At 39.2% G+C, this 22,095-nt stretch overlaps 1 protein-coding gene across 2 annotated transcripts in view; it reads left to right on the top strand.

Moving 5' to 3' along the window:
* The window catches only part of mkrn1 (makorin, ring finger protein, 1), a 101,207-nt gene that overhangs the window by 56,470 nt on the left and 22,642 nt on the right, over positions 1-22,095 (top strand). For both annotated transcript variants that reach the window (XM_072484624.1, XM_072484623.1), the window contains exons 4-5: positions 9,901-10,127; positions 14,073-14,287. In XM_072484624.1, the coding sequence (XP_072340725.1) occupies positions 9,901-10,127; positions 14,073-14,287 (442 nt within the window). The remainder of the gene's footprint in view (positions 1-9,900; positions 10,128-14,072; positions 14,288-22,095) is intronic.

Below are 22,095 nucleotides of genomic sequence, written 5' to 3'. Positions count from 1 at the left end.
ACCTGATCAGAAACTCACGAGTTTGGAAACTCGAGTTCAAATTGGCAAGGTGTATGAAAGACTGTTGACAAATCATGCCATTACTTGTTGAAGTGATTGTGCCACGGTCTTTCCGATCTTATGTCCTGAGCTTGGGAGTTTACTTCATATACAAGGTACTTCAGATTCATAAATCAATGTTCTTACGTACCTTTGATAGAGTGTTGGAAAGGAAGGATATAATTGAATAGGATAATAAACAAATTCCTACCTATGATGGACTTGATAGGTCCATATGCTGAAATAGAACTGCCTAGTTCTTGGATCGAAACCCGACTAAACTTCTATGATCTTAACCTGAAGGGCTTGAAGACAACTTTAGTTCAGTCACTGGCTGATGTTGGGAGAGGAATGGAATCATAGAAATTTACAACACAGAAGGAGGCCATTATTTGTCTCAGCAATTGTTACCAACGGGCTGACTAATTCCATATACAGCTGACTGCAGTTCATGAATGACAAGACAACATAGTTTGCTATACAAGCTTTCAAACTGACTTATGTTTCAAATTATTCACAGTCGTGTCCAAAAGAGAATTCTATTCTAGTTTTCCTATGTATCATAGACAAAAAGAATAGGTTCAATAATGACAGAAGAATAGTGGTATTATTGTACTATCATTTAGCATATTTTTAGATAAGCATATGTATTGTGTATGATTAAAAACAAAATACTGTGGATGCTGGCAATATGAAATGAAAGCAAATACTGGAAAAGCTCCGGTCTGACAGTATCTGTGGATTTTAGCCAATCACGTTCCTACCTCTCTTCAGTTCTGAAGAAGAATCATGTTAGATTTGAAATGTTAACTCTGTTTCTCTCTCCTCAGATGCTGCCAGATCTGCTGAGTTTTTTCAGTACTTTCTGTATTGTATATGATCCTAATTAGAAATCAATAGATCTGTTTGTAACATTTCTTGCTGTACCTCAACCTCTGATCCCATATTGTTTACGGTTGCCTAACCAGCAGAAAAAAATATACATTTTTTTTTTTTGTTTAACCCATCATATATCACAACAATATTAATTGGTCAGGTGTCAAAAGATATTTTCTGTCTAACCTGATCAGTTTTCGCTTCCAAAACTCTATTCCAGCTTCCTGGATGTATAATTACTCAAGTTAAATTGGATTGCTTTTTAGAAAAAGGAGAACAGTTTGAAAAATCCAGAAAGTTGTTTCCTGAGTATGAACATAACTGGATAACTCTGCAAATGTGATAATTAACAGGTCTGCAATAATTGTCTGCACCGTGTAATAAATTATTGAATTAATTTCTTCTGTATATTTCTGCATTTGGAAATTTGTACTGCATTTTAGTGAACCATTGTAGCAGATTTGGAAAAAGCTAAGAATATTGTAGTGATTGCTGCTTAAATCAGTTGAATTATTTTAAAGATTTTTTAAAAATACAGTTGCATATTTAGAGATGAATTGGGCTATCAGATATGCGAGTATCTATTTAGTATTAATAGATTGAATTGATCAATACAATTTATTTTTACGCTAAAGATACACTCTGCCTTAATTTGCTATGTTGAGCTTTAAACCTAAAATTTCACAATGCTTATCCATGGCATTTTGAATCTTAACCATTAAGCATATAATTTTGAAGCATGTCGGAGTGGGATGAACAATTTCAATCCCCAGTGTCTCTTGAGTTACTTATCACAGTAATGGAATGTACAAGATCAAGCAGGAGTCTGACAACTCCTTGCAGGGAGAAGCATCACTTAAATTGAGTTTCTGTTGAGCAGCTGTTATGTGCAACTCTAACTTATAAAAAAATGTAATCCCAGAAGCTAGCCACCTACCCTGACCTTTAGCAACATTAGTTGAAAGGCCCAGGGGGAGAGGTTACATGTATGAGCTTAAAAAAAGCTTTCATAGGAGGTTAACTATCCTTGACTGCAAAAAAATAATATTGTTCCGACTTTTACGCATTATATTTCTTTCACCATAAAATAAGTTGAGCTTCAAAAGTTTAGACAAGCGTCAATTACTTCTTTAATATAAAATACAATATTCATGTCAAGCTATTTTTGCGGATCAAATTTATTAAATCTATTATTCCCCCGCCCCCCTCCACCTGACTTTTAGTTCAAGCTATTTAAATATGTAAACTGTAATATGGCACATATTAAGTGATACAACATTTTACAATTCACAGAGCATAAATTACATTTGTTAACCTAAGCAGAAACTCCAGCTCCAATATGGTAACCTCTCCTTGTGCACTTTAGACTTAACAGTATAAAAGAAGTTGCATCAGCATTCCAACATACCAGTTTTTAATAAATTGTTAGGGATTTTGAGATGGCATGCAGAATGCATTTTTGTGAAATACCATCTGAATAACCATTAAGGTTTCCTCCGATTTTGCTCTGTCAAGTTTTAAACTTTTGTGCAATACTTAAAGGGACTGTGGTTTTCTTAACATTTATACAACGCAGAGGGAAAATAGTTATCTATTCGCTGGTACAAAAATAAATTGACAGCCACAGCTGATTTTTAACTTTGTTGGTTTCAGATTAAACCAATGGACAGCCTTCCTTCCATGTCTCCCTCCCATGACCATTTAAACAAAAAAAATGAATGTCAAACTGGGGCTTTAGAGGGTTAAATTATGAAGACTGATTGCAAAAACATTACTTGTATGGAAGATTGAGGACGATTTGGATGAAGTGCTTAAAATGTTTAAAGGACTCTATAGGGCAGACACAAACTGTTTCTGCTAGTTGTGGGGAAAGGAGAATCGAGAACAAGAGGTTATAATCCTGACCCAGGCCATTTAGAAGGGAAATGGGGAAGCACATTTACTCACAAAGGGTAATAGAAATCTGGATTTCTCCTCCCCCAAAATGCTGTAGCTGTTGAAATTTTTGTTGCATAAAGCTATCCGGCAATTTGGAGTTAAATCGAATAAATGTATTTCCAACACAGATCGATCGGGATCTAATTGAATGGTGGACCAGGTTTCTGGGACTGAATGGGCTACTCCAGTTCCTATGTACTTTGGCCCCAGGCTTCTTCCAATATCTAACTCTGCTCAAGTGCAGGTTTCCTGTTGCAGTATCTTTTCCACGGCTCTCCCATGACTTTTTATTTGTCAATTGTATTTGAGTCCAAGTTCGTTATTTTAATATTAACTTCCCATTGTTGCACTATAATTTTAAAACAACTTTCATATACATTGCACCGTTAATATCGATGCATCTCAGAATCATCAAATGACAAATCGGTCAAAGATTTACACTGAGCCCAACAAGTGCATAACAGGAGGCTTAACTAAAGTGGACAAAGAGCTAGGTTTTTAGGAAAGTCTTAAAAGGAGGAGAGATAGAGACTGGCAGAGATGTAAGGAGGGAATTCCAGAGCTTTAGGCTAATGACTGAAAGCATAGCCAATGGGATGAAGCGTTAAGCTTATATAAGAAGCTATAGTTGACAGAATGCAGAGTTCTCTTGAGTATTGTATGAATGGAGGAAGTTACAGATATAGGGGACGGGGTGAGGCCATGGAGGGATTGGAACACATGATTAAAATTTTTAAATGGAGGCATTGGTAGATATGGAGTCATTGTAGGTTCATAATTAATTGGTGAGTGCAACTTTGTGGGGTTGATATTAATGGCAGCAGAGTTTTGATGAGCTCAAGATTTTGAAAGGTGGAGGTGTGTCAGAATAGCATTGGAACAGATATAAACAAGCTGACAATGTAAAGGTACTAGAGAGGTCCAGAGTGGTGGATTGAGGTATGGATGTCATCAGTACACATGTGATGCTGACACAATGTTACTCAGGACCCACGTGCAGATGTGGGATATGAGGCACGGTTGACAGATTCTTGGGACACGAGGGCTAATCGAGTGTTAAGAGAAGCTAGAGATTGCCAAAGTTTTTTTTGGCAGATGGCATAGGTCTAAGTGAAGCCAAATGAAGTTAATCACACTCAGCTAGGCAATGAATGAGATGCATTGAAGAATGATGTGATTGGCTGTCAAACGCTGCAGGGAAGTCCAACGGTTTGAGGAGAGAGAGTGCACCACAGTTACAGAACATATATTTTGCGGCATGGATAACAGCTATTTTGGTACTATGGCAGGGACGAAACCTGATTGGAACGGTCCAAGCGTGAACTGGAGAGAAAGGTGGGCACAGATTTGGTAGAAAGCCATTTAATGACTTTGGGAAGAAATTAAATGCTGCAAATGAATCTAGTTTGCAAGGACAGTGGATTTGAGGGTGGGTGTTTTGTGTAGGTGTATGGTAATGGTAGTTTTAAAAGGGAATAGGAAATAGTTGCGGAAAAGAAGCTGTTTACAATGTCAGCTAATGTGGAGGCCCGAAAGAGAAGTTGGTTGGTCAGCAGTTTAGTGGGAATAAGATCGAGAGCAAAGGAAATGGGTCTCGTGGATAAGATGAGTTTGGAGAGGACATAACAGGAGAAAAAAGTAGACAAAAGACATTGGTTAAGGGCTAGTTAAAAGGGAACCTTGGGGGATGTCTGACTTGACAGAGAAAAGAACGATGCAGCTGAATCAATGGTCTCTGTATCAGTGACAAAATAATTCCATGAGCTCCTTGCACTTTAAGATCGGGGAGCAAGGTTAAAAGAGACAGTGGTAGAGAAAATAAGCTGAAGCCATCTTTTCATTCATAATTATTCTGAAATAATGGGCAATCTTAGCAGAGGAGAGTGAGGCCAGATGGAGCTGGATTCGTGATGCAACTGGCTCTGGCTATGAATGACTAAAACGGGTGAGCGCCTGATCTGAGTTTCGTGGACTTGAATTAAAGATGTTGGGGAGTGACAGTTGTGGGAGAGAGTAAGGGCCTTACTGATGGAAAAGCATCAAGGATTGAGGGAGTGCTTGAGCAGATCTCCAGTGGAGATGATAGCTAAAGGCAAAACAGTTGAGAACTTGAAAGAGATTGGAGAGCGTTTATTTAGGGTGATACAGAAGATTAGTAATGACTGTTAGGGGATATAAGGCAATGATCAGAGATGGCTGTTCTTGTGATCAAGATGATGACGACAAGATTGAGGTGATATTTTGGGTTTCCTGCTTTTCACCAACTTTCTTAAACTTACTGAAGTATTTGAATAAATCCCAAGAAAGCCAAAATAAACACAACATCGGCGCAACATTGAGGGCCGGGGGGCCTGTACTGTGCTGTAATGTTCTATTAACTATTAACAATCATCAAACTTTAATACTCAATTGAGCATGCAGTTACCATCTTTTCTTTTAAAGTTGGTTTCAGTGTTCTGGATATCATTAGGTACCAGAGATTCAATGAGGACTGGAGACTAGTAACTTAATCTTGGCAGGAATAATTTGACACAACATTGACTCAGGTACACAGAATGTGGTCCCACTAAAGGCAATAATGTTGCAGTTGTATCCAGCAGTGGTTGAACTGCACTGTACACCACACCCAGAACTAGAATTCTTTCGGTATTTGCGTGCAAAGGAACATGCAACCTGTGCACAAAGAACTTACGTAACTTTAAGATCATATATATTTGGGTGTAACTAAGATTGTGCTTGCTGTAGGAAACTCTAGTCTCAGACTGCACTCTTGGAATAAGCTGGGTATTTTTATAACTCCATCACTGAATCCAGTTTGCAGTGTGAGAATTGAACTGAAATATAGGCTGTATTTTGCAGTCAGCGGTGCATTTTCCTTAACCTTAACGAAAGCAACCCACAAAGATCACATGATCTCTGTGAAATGGTTTATCCCTTTTCCGATGGCAGCTTAAATCTCTGCCAAGTCAACAGGATGTCTTGGTGTGCATCGGCAAACAGGTAAGCAGCTATTCACATGCAGCAAACTAAAAAGTTAAAAGCATTTAATATATTTCACTTTTAATTAAATTTTCCGATGCCAAAATTAATTGATTAGATTGAAATAACTAAACTCCCATTATAAACATATTTTAAAGCATATATATTTTAATGTGGAGTATTTTAGTTTGGTGAAATCGGACATTTCATGAATATAAAAATAGTTTTCAGGGCCAATGAGGTTGTTTAGCTGTAAATATGAAGTTCGTTCACTAGATACTCATTCAATAAGATATGCCTTCTTTAAGAGTCTTTGAAGAGGGACAGGAAGCATAAGTGGAAGTTCTTAGCAATTCATAGCTTTCCCGTTGCACCTTCTTTTGGAGCACAGAATCACCAACAATTTCTGGATTTCCACATTCTGCACATTTGTGGATGCCCAAAGTTGCTGTTGATTTTAATGGAATAATGCTAATGATGTAAGTTTCACTATTATTATCACTGCAATATCTGGCCCATAACCTTTTACTGTAGGTTTTACCTTTTTGCTGTTTATTGGAGTGGCAGATGGTTGTGAATAGGCTGCAATCATTTATCAAACCTTAACTGTCACTTTAATGCCAACATTATCATATGGAAGTTAAAAGTAGCTTGTTGATAGAAACTAGAAGAATTCTGCTGGAGTCTGACATACATAAGTTACGTGAAATTTATTGATTGGACCAAAGGGTAGTTAGGTACCAAGCATAAGGGGATCGGAGTGAATTAACTGGGTGGATAGGTTCATCTATTAATACAGATTGAACAGTCGATATGAGTCATGTATGCAAGAAAGGATTTAACTGAAGAAGGTTTAGGGTAGGTATGGCACTAATCACACAACGCACAATGAGAATCTCATGAGTTATTTCAGCCCTCATAAATGAATTGTCAACTGTGATTTGGAATTGATTAACTCACTTTGTGGAAACACGTGAGATTCATTTGGTTTTTCAGAAGCAAAAAACTGGAATATTAATCAGTCAACTTAAAGGGACATCTTTTACCATAATTACCACTCAATAAACACACAGTACGTTACTGTATTTTTTTTTTTTTAAACTTTTTTCCTGATGCTGCCATTCCCTGTAAAGCACCTCCGTATGGTTCAGTTACGGTAGTGGACTTGGAGAGTAGCTTTAGGCACACTGTTAGCTACCTCAGCAAATAAATGTTTCAGTAAGAATATAATGACCCTGGAGCAGCTGCACAGGACTTTATAGTGATTAGTGGATGTGATTACCCAAAGAATTCCCCATCCTGATGTCCAGTAACAGATGACAGTGCTCTTTGGAGGAACCATTCAACTTCTCATTATTCCTCAAAGGTAAATGGCGTACTTGCAACTTATATGTGGGCCTTTTGAGGTAAGAAATTAACATCCAACTATACAGTAAGGTTTACCTTTCATGATTTAATAATCTTTTGAGAAGTCTGCTATCATTAAGTAGAAAATACATATGAACCTACTCGCGATATACTGATTACATTCAATAGTCATTGTTCAAACCTTTCCAGTTCCATGTGTTCTATTTTAATTTCCGGTTGTGAACCATGAAATGTTGGTTTTCTGAATGTAATGACTATGTATTATGAATGTTGGTGTGCAAGTTTGGAACTCATAACTCAAACTTTGAATGAAATTTTGATATCTTGCCTGTCTGTGTATCCAAAAACGTGTTGAAGCAGCTCCAAAACATTCATAAACAACTGGATTGCATTTAGCTCAGACTTTCTATGATGTAGATTATGTAAATTAGTTGTTTTCAGTCTAAAATATTGAAAGATAAACACAATATTTTATGTAGGGCCAAAGAATTAGTTATAAACCAACAGTAGAGACAAAATGACTGGGAATGTTATTGAAATTCACTTTTAGCAATGAAACGGTAAGTTTTTGTTTTCCTTTGATTGTAACTAGCTCTTGAAATTATGATACATAAGTTTGGATCCTTCCTAAAATATTAAACGCACCTTAATACAGCTAAATTTCTTAATTATGAAAGTTTAAGAAATAAAATCAGTTAGATGGTTGATTTTTATAAAGAAAATGAGAATATGTAATCAACATCCTATGACCCATGCTGCTTGTATGGATATTGTTTAAAGCACTCCTAAGTACACAAAATCTGACGGACACAGGAAACAATGATGCAGGAAATATTGCATATCCCTTGAAACCTTGGAGAATTGCTGAGCTGTATGAGTGAAGCAAATGCTATGAAGGACCGTAAAACTACCGGTTACATGCTTTGTAAAGCCAACATTGGGATAATTTATGTTTTCATTTATGATGTGTAAATTGAATATCAGCTGCTCCATCGCCAGTGCAGGTTGTTCTGCACTCAGTTACTTGCATTTTTACTGTGGTGACTTTACAGCAAGCTCACTTTGCAGCATTCATTCATTCTGGAATGTTTGGCTCTGCACTTAATCATTGAAAATCTTCTTTATCTCCTAAAATAATGTTTCATTCAAACATTTCTGCTTGAACTTTAAACAGAGGAAATTAATCCACAGAAAATATTACACCGTGTTGGTATAGATGAGGAACTAGTCTGGGTGGCAGAAGGAGCTGCAACAGGCTATTTAGGATCTGATCCAACAAGAAATTATAAAGGATTGAAGATGAGGGATTAGTGAGTTATCTGCCAGCTTTCCCCGAGCTGTACAACCAGTAACTCGCCTCTGGCTAGTTGTGATTGAAATTTTCCAGCCCTGGTACAAGTGGAAAGGAGTAATATACACGCCATACCTGATTGAATTCCCATCTTTTTGCCTGCTGTGTACTGTACATAGAGGATTTGAGAGTGAGACCTATCTGACTCGTACAATGCCAGATGTGAGTGAATTGTTACCTTTTTACCTGGTGTATACTTGATCTGCATGTACTTTGGTAATTAATGACTAGAAATAAATTCATTGCTTTTGCTCTACAGCCCATTTAGGTTGGCACAGAGAAATAAGCTTATACAGTACAATTGCACATATGGGACTCATGTCTGCAGTTTATGGCTTATTAAAATTCATTGTTAAAACCATTCTGACACAAACAACGGCTGTACTTTAACTATCCTGTTATTGGTTTACTGATCTCATTGCTTCTATATAGGAAGGTTTAATATCCAGCATCAGAATTTCTCCTATCTTCCTTGTGTTCCTACTTTCTTCTCTAATGCAAAATGTGGGAACAGTGCTAGGAAATTTCCTATTTGCCTTCTTCAGTGTCGACTGTTAACTGCCCAGGAGGTTTTGAGTAGCACAGGTTGACCTGCTCTCCTTATCTCCCTCTAGAAAGTGCTTTCCCATGGTAGTCTAAACTGGAAGAATGTGAAAGAGAGCATGATTAAACCACCGGTAGACCACCAGCTTTTTCATACAGAGAAAACAGTGGCATACAAAGGAGCAAGGGCCTACCTACAATCTAAAGTATTAATTGCCTCCACCTCATCCCCATTCCGTAGTCGCTTTTAATACAACATTCTCCTTAAGGGGAAACGTTCAACTTTTCGTAAGTGACCAATTAAAGATCTACCATTTTTGCTTTTTTTAAATTTGAAGACTTGCTCAAGCAACTTTTGCAATGGGTCCCTCTTGTCAAGATTGAATTTTTCTCAATTGTATTGGTGTGCATGAATTAATGTGCAGCACTCTAATCCTTAATAATGGGGACACCCTGATAATACAGACACAGCATAATTTACCTGAACAAATGTTTTTTCTTTCCCCCAGTCAGATAAATTGATGTGACAGGTCTCATGTAGGCTCCTTTTTCATTGAAATCCTTTAATTAGGAGAAGCTATAAATAAAGTTTACTGAATTTGGCAATGATGTTTCAGAATGAAAACTCCCAGCTTTCTCTAAAGGACATCATTGCCGTTTTAAGATTTAATTTCTGCCACACTTTGTTTTGAACTGTCTTATAATGTAGCCTGGATAATGATCAAAATTGTAACTTTTATATTTCTGACATACCAATGTAGAATATGGTAATTAGTTATCGGACCATTTTAAAATTCTCGTTACAGCTGTTCCAATTTGCCATGAAACAAGAATGGAAGGTTTAATAATTGAGGAAAACTTTGAGGCCCCACAGACTGGTGAAGGTGTGAAGAAGCAGATGTGCCCATACGCTGCAAGCGGAGAATGTCGATATGGTGTTAACTGTGTGTACCTCCATGGAGATGTGTGTGATATGTGTGGCTTGCAGGTTCTTCATCCAACTGATGCTTCTCAGAGATCAGACCACATAAAGGCAAGTAACTGAACTGAAAAGAAGGCTATTATGTTGAGCTTAGAATATTTGGGTTTATGAGATTGGTGTTGCAGAATTGAGAGAATTGATATTTACTTGATCTATGTCAGCCTTAAGCTGTTTCATTTTCTTAAATTGTAGTTGTTAGGTAAAATGATTCCCATGCAGCACATCATTCAGATTTGTGCAATTTATTTTGTGGCCATTTTGCAACTGCTTATTCGTGCTTAATGCTTAATGTTGGCATTAGTCACTGAACCATTTCAGTATTTATTTAAACTTGCTATTCTTATGCTTTGATAGAATATGTCCACATATAGTGGATATGATCATGAATTACAGAAGCTGTATTTAAGTTCAAGCTTCCTATCTCAGGCATGCCTGCAGTTCTAAGTTTTATCTCCACACACCAACCACCTGCCTCCAAACCACAACTTGTGAAAAAAAATCTATACTGTGCAGACTGTAATAACTGAGTCATTTAATTTTCATTTTTGGAAACTGTTGCAGCTTTGTGCAGGACAGGTGATCAAATATCAGTATTGTACTTTTTAAACAAACAATTTTATTGAGGTATTTTAGGCGTATAGAAAAAGTGACATTGTACAGTACAAAAAAAAGTCAAAACACAAATTAAACATAATGCAAATCACGGCTCTGTTCACGCAAGGACCTGCCTCAATATCCCCCTACTCTACTCTACTCTACCCTAGCCCCCCCCCCCCCCCCCCCCCCCGCTGACGCTTACTCCTCTGCGAATAAGTCAATAAATGGCTGCCACCTTCGGGCGAATCCTAGTAGCGAACTTCTCAAGGCAAACTTGACTTTCTCTAGGCCAAGAAAGCTCGCCATGTCCGATAACCATACCTCAGCCCTCGGGGGCTTTGAGTCCCTCCATGCTAACAGTATTCGTTGCCGGGCTACCAGGGAAGCAAAGGCCAGAGCGTCGGCCTCTCTCTCTTCCTGGACTCCAGGGTCCTCTGAAACCCCAAAGATTGCCACCTCAGGGCTCATTACCACCCCAGTTTTCAATACCCGGGACATGACATTGCAAATCCCTGCCAATATCCCCTGTGTTTAGGGCACGACCAGAACATGTGAACATGGTTAGCCGGCCCTCCGGTGCATCTAGCACACTTGTCCTCCAGCCCAAAGAATTTGCTCATCCGGGCCACCGTCATGTGGGCCCGGTGCACGACCTTAAGCTGGATCAGGCTGAGCCTGGCGCATGTTGCGATCGTGTTTACCCTGCTCAGGGCTTCTGCCCAGACACCGTCCTCCATTTCTCTTTCCCCCTCACCCCCCCCCCCCCCCCCCCCCCCCCATCTCCTCCGATCTCCTCTTTCCACTTAAGCTTCAGGTCCTCGGTCTGCGTATCCTCAGCTCCCATTAGTTCCTTATAGACGTCTGAGACTCTACCCTCTCCCACCTCTCCCCTAGAAATTACCCTGTCCTGCCTCCCCTTCGGCGGGAGACGTGGGAAGGATGGCACCAGTCTGCGTACAAAATCCCGCACCTGTAAGTATCTAAAGTCGTTCCCTCTCGCCAGCCCAAAATTCTCCTCCGGCACCCTCGTGCTCGGAAAGCTCCCTTCCAGAAACAGATCCCCCATCCTCACAATCCCCGCCCTCCACCACAGTCGATACCCCCCCGTCCATGTTTCTCGGGGCAAATCGGTCGTTGCGCAGATTGGGTCCACACCGATGCTCTTACCTCCCCTACATGCCTCCTCCACTGGCCCTAGATCCGAAGAGGCGCCACCACTATCGGGCTGGTGGAGTACCGTGCCGGCGGAAGCGACAGAGGCGCCGTGACCAGGGCTGCTAAGCTAGTGCCCCTGCACGAAGCAAGTACTGTACTTTTTGCCTTGTAAAATTTATGTCATTTGTGACTTTGTATGGTTTAATCTATTAAAGCCGACTTGTCGCAACATAATAAACCTTTATTACCATCTCGAGCCAAAGCTGGTCATACAATACACTTTCTATTTTCATTTTTTTTTTTTTGTATCATAATTCTTTGGTTGAGAACATTTCTTCACTATTTTTCGAATTGACTGTCTTAATTGTTCAATATATACCAAGGCCCGTATGCTTTACCTCACTGCCTTCAATACCATACTCCCTTTTTGCTGATTGTCTGTATTTTTTCACTATTAAAAGAAAGCTTTCAGCCAAGATGATCAAATATGTTTGTTTGTTCCAATCTTGCAACTTATTAGTTCCTTGAAATTTGCAAAATTAGTTTTATCCCCTTACCTATAAAGTATTTTCTCAGTTTAATTCTTGGAATAAAATCCAATTCCTTGTGAGTAAATCTTGCTTCCGGATTTGAAAACTTCCTTCAGGCATATCTGGTAGATAGCAGCTGCTGTGTAATTAAAGGAAGTCAAACATTATGGTTATATTTTAAATTTCCAATTTTTAGATTCATAAAGTGAAAGTGCAAGTACATAGTGTAGACATGAGGATGATATGAACAATAAAGTAAGGTTGACAATGCTTTAAGAAAGGCAGAACAATTTGCAATATTGTAGATGGATCATATCCACTATATGTGGACAATTCGGGAGGTCCAGCAATTTACTTAATTTGGAACATTGACAGAATCTTGTGGTGGGAGATCTTTGGTGGGTAAACTAAGCATTTTGGTGTCTTGAGGGGATTCTAGCAGATGTATGAAGAAATACATCTAATATTCCTTCTACCTTTTGGTCCCCTAAACCCCAGGGAAATCTCAGATCTTCTGTCACTTTGATCAGTTCCTAACCAAATTAAGATATTCAGCAGTTATTTGATTTTAAAATGGCTTGAGCAATCCTTCCAGAAGATTATTTTGCACACACACATCACAGGTGTCACTCATTTCATTTGTAGAAGATTATTGGATTTTGTAGTCAAAATAAGACTTATCTTTCCAACTTTACACCCCCAACTGTTCATTCAATTATTGTCCATAGTCCTACTTCATCTTGCTAATTGAGCAATTGTTCAGCTATCCTTATTTTAGTAGTCATCAGAACTTCCTCCCTTTTTCTGTGTGAGAGATAGAACTGGTATCCATGCGGCAAGTTCTAGCTGTGTGAATATCTCTTTCTTTTCCCTTGCGGACCTCAGAGAAGGTACCTAGGAACATGAGGCTTTTTGAGACTTCTTATCTTTCAATGGCTTCCTTTCCAGTGGACAGATTCCTCAGATTAGTTAATATCGATCAAAAATACAAGGAATTGACAGATCATAACTTGCAGACCATAACTCTTTTATGTTGGTCCTTTTCGGCAAGAATAAAGAAAACTTCTGCTTTGACTGTTCTTTTAACAGTTCAAATTACAGCCTTCATCACAATCTCTGACATCAGTCATGAGTGTATCCCTGGTGGGTTTGGGGCCATGTACAGAGTACATGGATCCAATAAACTAAATTTCACTGGTTAAACAACATGGTTTTAGTTCAATATGACAACTGCATAATATAAGAAATAGGGAGGAGCTTGTTTGGAGGTGGGTTTGGGACCATGTACAGAGTACATGGATCCTATAAACTAAATTTCTCCTGGTTAAACAACATGGTTTTAGTTCAATATGACAACTGCATAATATAAGAAATAGGGAGGAGCTTGTTTGCAAGTCTTGAGGAAGACAATTTGATTTAAAATTTGTTGAATGAAGATCCATACATTTGGTGCAGCACATGCTATGATACCCTTCAAAGAGTCAATGCTATGAATGGGACAATCAAACTAATTTGATTCCATCTGGTTTTACTTAATTCATCACTATTCTATTCAGGAGAGTCTCCTAAAAATGTTTGAATTGTGCATTTTTTCTGTTCTAATAATGCAATTTACAGTATTTTAGTTTGAATATTAACTTGGCAAATTTGAGATATGCAAATCCAACTGATTTAATTGCAATATTCATTCTTTCTACTGTGCTCTTTGTCATAGGCTTGCATTGAGGCTCATGAAAAAGACATGGAGCTATCTTTTGCCATTCAACGTAGTAAGGATATCATATGCGGCATCTGCATGGAAGTAATATATGAAAAAACAAATGCAAGTGAGCGACGTTTTGGAATCCTGTCCAATTGCTGTCATACCTACTGTCTTAATTGCATTCGAAAGTGGAGGAGTGCCAAGCAGTTTGAGAACAAGATTGTAAAGTAAGTAATTAAAAGTAAAATATTGCAGAAACTGGAGATTTGAAATGAAAACAAGTGCTGGAAGGCTCAGCCGGTCTGGCAGCATTGATGGAGAGAGGAACAGAGTTAATGTTTTGAGTTGAATATGACTCTTCTATTTTTCCTCTTCTATCTCTTCAGTTCCGAAAAATATCCTCTGCAGATGCTGCCAGACCTGCTGAGGATTTCTAACACTTTGTTTTTATTTCTGCAAAGTAATCTTTTGACCCTAGATTTGTAGAAATCTATATTCATTTTGCTCTTTGCAATCTATAAAATACAGAGTTTAATTTATTGGAAAACTATTTTGCTCTTAAGAAAATGTTTAATTCTCTTTGGAATCCAGATAACCTTTCTTTGCTAAAGCTTAATTTTTTTTAATTCGCTAAAGCTTAATTTTTTTAAATTCAAGTTTTTAACATTTTCGCAACACACAAAGCCACCCCCCCAATACCATTGAGAGAAAATAAACGGTTCCCCAGTACCAAAATAACAACCGCTGCCTTTGGTATTTTAGATATCTGTGCCGATTTACAGAATTACTGAATTGAGGTCTGTTGCAAAGTTTGTTTTGAGAGTTTGTATATCAATTATAATCTCATCTGATGTTGATGGAAAATTACTTATGACTAGCTAGTGTTACCCAGGTTCATGAAAGCCTACTGACAACCTTTTGAGAACTTCATCTTTACCTATAGAGGATTTGGATCTTATTTCACACAATGTTGCATTCAGTCCAACAGTTTCTTGCGGTCTTGAAACAAATTGTGTTTGCTTTTTTTTCACTTGTCGGGTTAGAGAGCTCGATACTTTGGTGGTCACCTTAACTTGTTTATTTTGACATGCAGATACGGTAATCCTAAATTGAATGGCCGTCTTCTGCGCTGTAACAATTCTGCATTTCTGTGACATCTGTTCATAAAACTCTGTCTTAATATTTGGCACCGAATGTTTAGATCTGAAATTGGCTTCACCACCAAACAGTTCCCTTAAAAGTTAGAAAAATGTAATTATTGCTTACAGCCGTTAAATGCTATGTGTGATGAGGACATCTGCCAGCCTGAGTAATGCATTTGTTTCAGTGATAATGTAGCTCCTCAATGTCTTTGTGCTCTGGGCTTTAAATTTGCCTCTACAATAAGTCACAACAGAATCTCTTTTTCTCCTCTCTTTTTACATGATTTGTTTTTGGAAGCTGAATGAACAAAGGTATCTTTATACTTGACCTGTGTGTACAGAGTTTGCTCGTTGATTTTTATGTTGGTGTTCAGTTTCGCCACCCATAGTGTCCAAGTTTTATAGCATAGAAAGAAACCCTTCAGCCCATCATATCTGTGCCAGCCATCAAACATCAATCTATTCTAATTCCATTTTCTAGCACTTGGTCTATATTATATGCTATGGCATTTCAAGAGCTCCTCTAAATGCCTCTTAAATGTTATGAGGGTTCCTGCCTCTACTGCCATTTCAGGCAGTGAATTCCAGATTCCCACCACCTTCTGGGAGATGAAGGCTTTCCTCAAATCCCCTCTAACTCTCCTGCTCCTCAACATAAATCTATGTCCCCTACTTATTGATCCCTCTAAGGGAAAAAGTTTCTTCCTATCTACCCTATCTGTATCACTCATAATTTTGTACACCTCGCTGAGTTCCCCCCTCAGCCTTCTCTGCCCTAAGGAAAACAAACCAAGCCTAGGTAGCCTCTCTTTGTAGCTGAAACGCACCAGCCCAGGCAACATCCTGGTGAATCTCCTCTGCACCCTTTCTAGTGTAATCACATCCTTCCTATAGTGTGGCAACCAGAACTACACACAGTACTCTAGCTGTGGCCTAACCAGCGGTTTATACAGCTCCATCATAAACTCCCTGCTCATGTATGTCTTCTTAACCACCTTATCTACTTGTCCAATCACAGTCTTGCTCTAGCTCCCTTTCAAAATAATGTGACATTGTCTGGAGAACCTCTGATTAATTTATTTATGGAGGTACATGTGTAGTCACCTTATTTTCAGACTTAAAAGACTTTTAGTGTGTCTTTGAGGACAATCTGGTTTCTGGTACAAACACATGGGCGGGATTTAGAGACCACCACACCGTGTGTTTTTCGGCGGCCTGGAGGTGGCCCATCAGCGAGATCTACCGACCTTGCTGTTGTCAACGGGATTTCCCGGTAACAGACATTAGCCCTTGTTGTCGGGAAATCTGTGTGCCGGCGTGAACAGCTGGTAAATCCCGTCCAATATCTTTTTACTTTAAGTACTGTATTAGCTCAGTGGGCTAGATGGCTGCTTTGTGGTGCAGAGCTGGGCCAGCAGTGTGGGTTCAATTCCTGTACAGGCTGAGGTTATTTATGAAGGCTCGTTTTCTCAACCTTGCTCCTCGCCTGAGGTGTGGTGATCCTCAGGTTAAACCACCACCAGTCAGCTCTTTTCCCTCGAAGGGGAAAGCAGCCTTTTGGACATCTTGGACAATGGTGACTTTAATTATTTTAATAATCCTGAAGCATATCAATTATGGAGATGTTTTCACTTTAGACTTGAAGAACAGTTTTATTGAACGGGTTTGTGTGCCTGGGCCATATCTGAGCCAGAGTGTCTTATTAATTTATGCACTAAAGCAGTTTTTGGATTGACTAGATGTACATAACGGGAATTTCTGGTAGGGAGTTGTAAATGTCAGAATAAAGATAGCAAACTATTGGAATTACGTTGAAAGATAAAAAGTGTCTTTTGTAAAAGAAAATGTATATCTGCAACTTTCAAAGTCTTAAAGTGAATACATAAGTCAATGTTGTCAAAATAGCCTGCAACAACTTGGATAGCTTTCTTCTGTAACAGAAGAGGAGGATGGATTTTTGATTTGTGGTATGCCCGCATGCTGTTACAGTAGGTTATATGTTAAAAACATAAAATTATATATTGTAATTAATGATTGAACTGGCATTTTATGCCTCAGTTTGCACTGTGGTGATTGCTCCTTTAAAGGCAACACAGCAGAGTAAGGGTCAGTCACCACAGCACAATATTTCTATGCAACGAGAAATATTTTTCAACACTTGCTGTTTGTTCATTCTCATTTTAAAACATAGCAATCGCAACACATAGGAATATCATACTCTTTTACTCAATATCTATTCCATCTACCTTAATTCCAAATTATAACTTTTTTAAAGATTTGAAATGAAAAAAATTGTCCTTTTGTAAAACTGTTACTTTAAGGATCACGTATGTGCAAACTCCACAGGGACCCAGGGCCGCGATCGAACCCAGGTCCTCAGCGCCATGAGGCAGCAGTGCTAACCACTGCGGCACCGTGCAGCTCTAGCTTTTACTTTAATACGAATCAGAACCAACACAAATTATGGATGAATATTTCAAATAAAAAAAATAAATTTCACTTTTAAGTAGTCGATACAAAAAAAGGTATGCCTTACGCAATCACAGGCATTCGTAACATACCCTGCACAAATGTGGCACTGCAGTGGGAGTGATTTCCAGGGTTAAAAACAAAGGGATTGCAGTAGATGTTGGAATCAGAAGAACAGAGTTTACGGCAGTTTCTAATATGAGGATGTTACAGAGCTAGGGAAGGCTGCGCTTTGGAGGTTTTAAATACGTGCATGGAAATATTTGACTTCGAAGCATTTGGAAACTAAAGGTCAAGTTAAATTATCGAGGAAGTTTGCAAATTAAGGTATAGGCAGCCAAGTTTTGAATGAGCTGTTGTTTATGGAGGACGGGAGAGCAGCTTGGAGAATATTGGAATAGTTGAGTCTCATGGTTGCAAAAGCAAGGATCGTGATTTCAATGATAAATGGATGGAGCTAAAGGAGGAGGCAGCTGATTTTATGCAGGTGGAAGCTGTGGTCTTTGAGGGAGAGAATATGGCGTTGGAAACTCCATTTATGTTCAAATAGGATCCCAAGATTGTGAAAATTCAGGGATAATGGACTGGAATGTGCATAAAGTTTGCAAAAGCAGGAGGGCTTTTGATTCTATCTCTACACTGCTGCTTCTGTTGATCTTGTTGGGAGTAGTAGGGGCTTTGTAACTTCCACACCATTTTAGGCTCCCACTTATTGAAATTCAGTTACTGAAGTTGAAATGTATGCGTGAGGAAATACAGATATAAAAGAAAACTTGTAAACGTTGGAGTTTTATTTTATTGGTTGATGAGATAATTATTTAAAATTAGTGAAGTAAGCCGTTTCCAGTTGCTGCGGATTTTTGGACATAAAAGAAGAGCAACCTCTTTGCCTGGAGTTATGAACTTTGAGTTTACTTTCAGAGGTGCAGGAAGAAATTGTGTCAACATTCAAGATTAGATTGAGTAAGTGGATACTTGGATATGGATACCGGGGCAATTAATTTGATTAGGCCTGTGTATTCACATGAATAACAACAAATGCTGGCATTGACTAGTTAGGCTGAATGGCTTGTTTGTGCCGCATCTTCTATGTATTTGTGAACTATACCCAAGAATCATTTAATAGCATGAGGATCCCCATGGGGAAATTGTAAACCAAATTTACTGAATGACTTCCAAACTAAGAAATTACAAATTACCAACAAGATTCCACATTTTGTAGCTTTGACTTTATTTTTTTTTTTTTAATTTGAAGTACCCAATTCTTTTTTTTCCAATTAAGGGGCAATTTAGCGTGGCCGATCTACCTACCTTCACATCTTTGGGTCGTGGGGGTGAGACCCACGCAGAGGTGGGGAGAATGTGCAAACTCCACCGGGACCCAGGGCCGGGATCGAACCCGGATCCTCAGCGCCATGAGGCAGCAGTGCTAACCACTGCGGCACCATGCCACTCTAGCTTTTACTTTAATACGAATCAGAACCAACACAAATTATGGATGAATATTTCAAATAAAAAAATAAATTTCACTTTAAGTAGTCGATACAAAAAAGGTATGCCTTACGCAATCACAGGCATTCGTATCAAACCCCGCACAAATGTGGCACTGGATAGCCGCAAATTTCCAAAATATATTGTTCTTTATTCATGCAGGAAAGGTCAGGGGCTGGATTCCCCGTAGCCCCGTGCTGAAATCAGGTTCGGTGCAGGGGCGGAGAATCCACTTTCACAGCTAAATCGGGCCCGACTCCGGTCCGGCGATTCTCCAGCACCAGAGAATCGGCATGATCGCAGAGTACGCCGCATGGCTGGGGACCCATTGACAGAGGCGAGCCCAGCGATCTTCCGCTCCCGACCGGCGAGTTCCCGACTGCGTGGAACTAACCACGTGTTGGCAGTTGGGATGCTTGCGTGGCGGCTGCGGACTCACTTCTACAAACCTTCTCTTCAGATTACAACCGCTCTGATGGTGTAGCTTTCCAGAATTTCTTTCCAATTGACTAACCAATAACAAACACCTTGCTTCACAATTTTGCCACCTCTGGTACCTCCAAGCTATTCTCACAGCTTTCCAGATTGTGGACCTTTTTAGCCAGCTCAGACAATACTTGTAAAAGCTCCTGTCTCTTTTTCTGTTAATCAGAGAAATACCTCCTCTTGAGAGTGATTTGTTTCTCCTCCTTACAATAATTCTGTATTCCTCTTTCTGTTTCTGGGTGCATCTGTGCCATCACCCTCCAGTTCCTCTGCTGTTAGTTCTCCTTTGTGTGTGCCATCTACTTGGCTTCTTTCTTAACTTGTTGACACTGTTTCCAAGTCAATGGTCGCTAGGTTAAATGGATCAACATATGTTATTATCCAAGAAAATTACAGTTGATCCTTTTACGGCACAAGGGCAGCAAACACATGGGAATGTTAGCACCTGGAAATTCCTCTCCAAGCTATTCACCATCCTGACTAGGAAATATATTGCTATTCCTTCACTGTCGCTAGGTCAAAATTCTAGAACTACCTCCCAACAGAACTGTGGATGATCCTACACCACATGGACTTCAGCGATTCAAGAAGGCAGCTCACCACTACCTTCTCAAGGGCAGTTAGGGATGGGCAATAAATGCTGGCCTAGCCAGTGACACCCACATCCCATGAATGAATAAAAAAAACAATTGATGTAAACTCTGAAGTCTTTTTCAAACTCTTAAAAACAATTACGGATCTATAGACCTATTAAAGGAATTACTAATTTTCCTTCCTGTATGTTTCCAGGTCAAAGATCTTTGCTGTGTTCAGCATCACTTAATATGTTCAGTGGTTGATGAGACCAAAGCAAAAAAAATTATACAAGGGTAAAAAACCCTCCAGCAAAAAAACACAAAGGGAAGAAGCTCGCTCACATAGCACTGCTCCTCACCGCGTAGACTATATCAATTCCCCAGAGGCAGACAGCACTACTGGCAGTTATCTGTGTGGCTTGCATGGATTTATTCAGTGATATCAATGAAGAGCATCATGTAGGTTATGGTCCACAGTGCTGCCTGCCCCAGATGATTCCATGCAAGTCTGTGTAGCATAGCTTGAAGCAGTGCTGTGTGAACAAAATTTTTCCCAACAACTCTACAGGTGAACTGTTATAGAAATCAAGATGTTTTAATGGCGGTTTCTTTTGTATTGCTTAATTCTCAAAACATGTATTATGAACCTCAAAGTTGGATTAGCCAGCAAACTTGTAATTACAATATTAAACCAAATGAACCCCACAAATCAATTGCTACCTTAGTGCAGCTCGTGGACATCAATTAAGATGGATACCATGTTGAAAGCTGTTCCATTCAGCACCCTTCCATATAACTGATAAAGGAACATCAAGACTTTAGATTACCTTGATTAGATTGCAGTGAGGTGTGTTACTGTTATTCCGTGCCTCTAGCTGGTGAAACCATCATTAATGAGATATGTAGTATGATGTAATCAGGAAGCTGGTGGAAATGCATTCAGGATTTTGTGGTCAATTGTAGAAGTTACTATGTTGCTAGGGAGGAATGCCAGTATCTTGTGTTGGCGAGTGAAGTTTAAATCGAGGTATGTTGGTTGTCTGACTAATCAATTTATGATTAGCCTTCTTGATAGGAGGGAGGCAAGTGGAATTTATTTTTTAAGAGTTGGAGGCAATAGCAACAACTTATATTTATGCAGTGCATTTCACCATGTGAAACATTTCAAGGCATTTCCCAGGAATGGGTAACCATCCATCTTGTAAGGCAGTAGTTTGTACCATTGTGGTCAACTGTGATCATCTCCTGGTGTGTCCCAGGAGCCCCACTCAGGCATGTCAGTCTCTACCGCATTTGCCACAGAGGAGACAGTGGGCTGAGAAAGTGAACAATTCTCTGGCTCTGTCTTCTCTGGTCTTTTTGGCCAGCTAAAAGTTTTAGTTTTGCTTGCCTTTCCAAATGGTCAGCTTCCAGTTGCATACTCCACTGGAGCATTATAACAGAATATGACACCCAGCCACCTAAGGAGCCATTATGTCAGATGACCAAAAGTTGATCAAAGAGTTTTTAATGTTTTAAAAGAGGTAGAGATGTGTAGGGAGAGTATGTATAGGGAGAAGGTGAGGCAGCTGTTGCAATATCACTTTAAGAGAATATGCGACTAGAGTACACTACCTGTAGTGCTGTCTGCCTCTGGGGAATTGATATAGTCTACGCGGTGAGGAGCAGTGCTATGTGAGCGAGCTTCTTCCCTTTGTGTTTTTTGCTGGAGGGTTTTTTACCCGTGTCTAATTTTGTTTGCTTTGGTCTCATCAACCACTGAACCAGGATGTAAAACAGCAGGGGTGAGGGGGCGGATCTGTTTGCTAAATCTTATCGGTTACACCTGTACATATTAGTTCTAGACTTTAAATAAAAGAACCTATTTATAGT

The sequence above is a fragment of the Scyliorhinus torazame genome, chromosome 19 (assembly GCF_047496885.1).
Source record: "Scyliorhinus torazame isolate Kashiwa2021f chromosome 19, sScyTor2.1, whole genome shotgun sequence".
Lineage (NCBI taxonomy): Eukaryota > Metazoa > Chordata > Chondrichthyes > Carcharhiniformes > Scyliorhinidae > Scyliorhinus > Scyliorhinus torazame.
The sequence above is the reverse complement of the archived record's forward strand: the minus strand, read 5'-3'. Positions and strand labels throughout refer to the sequence as shown.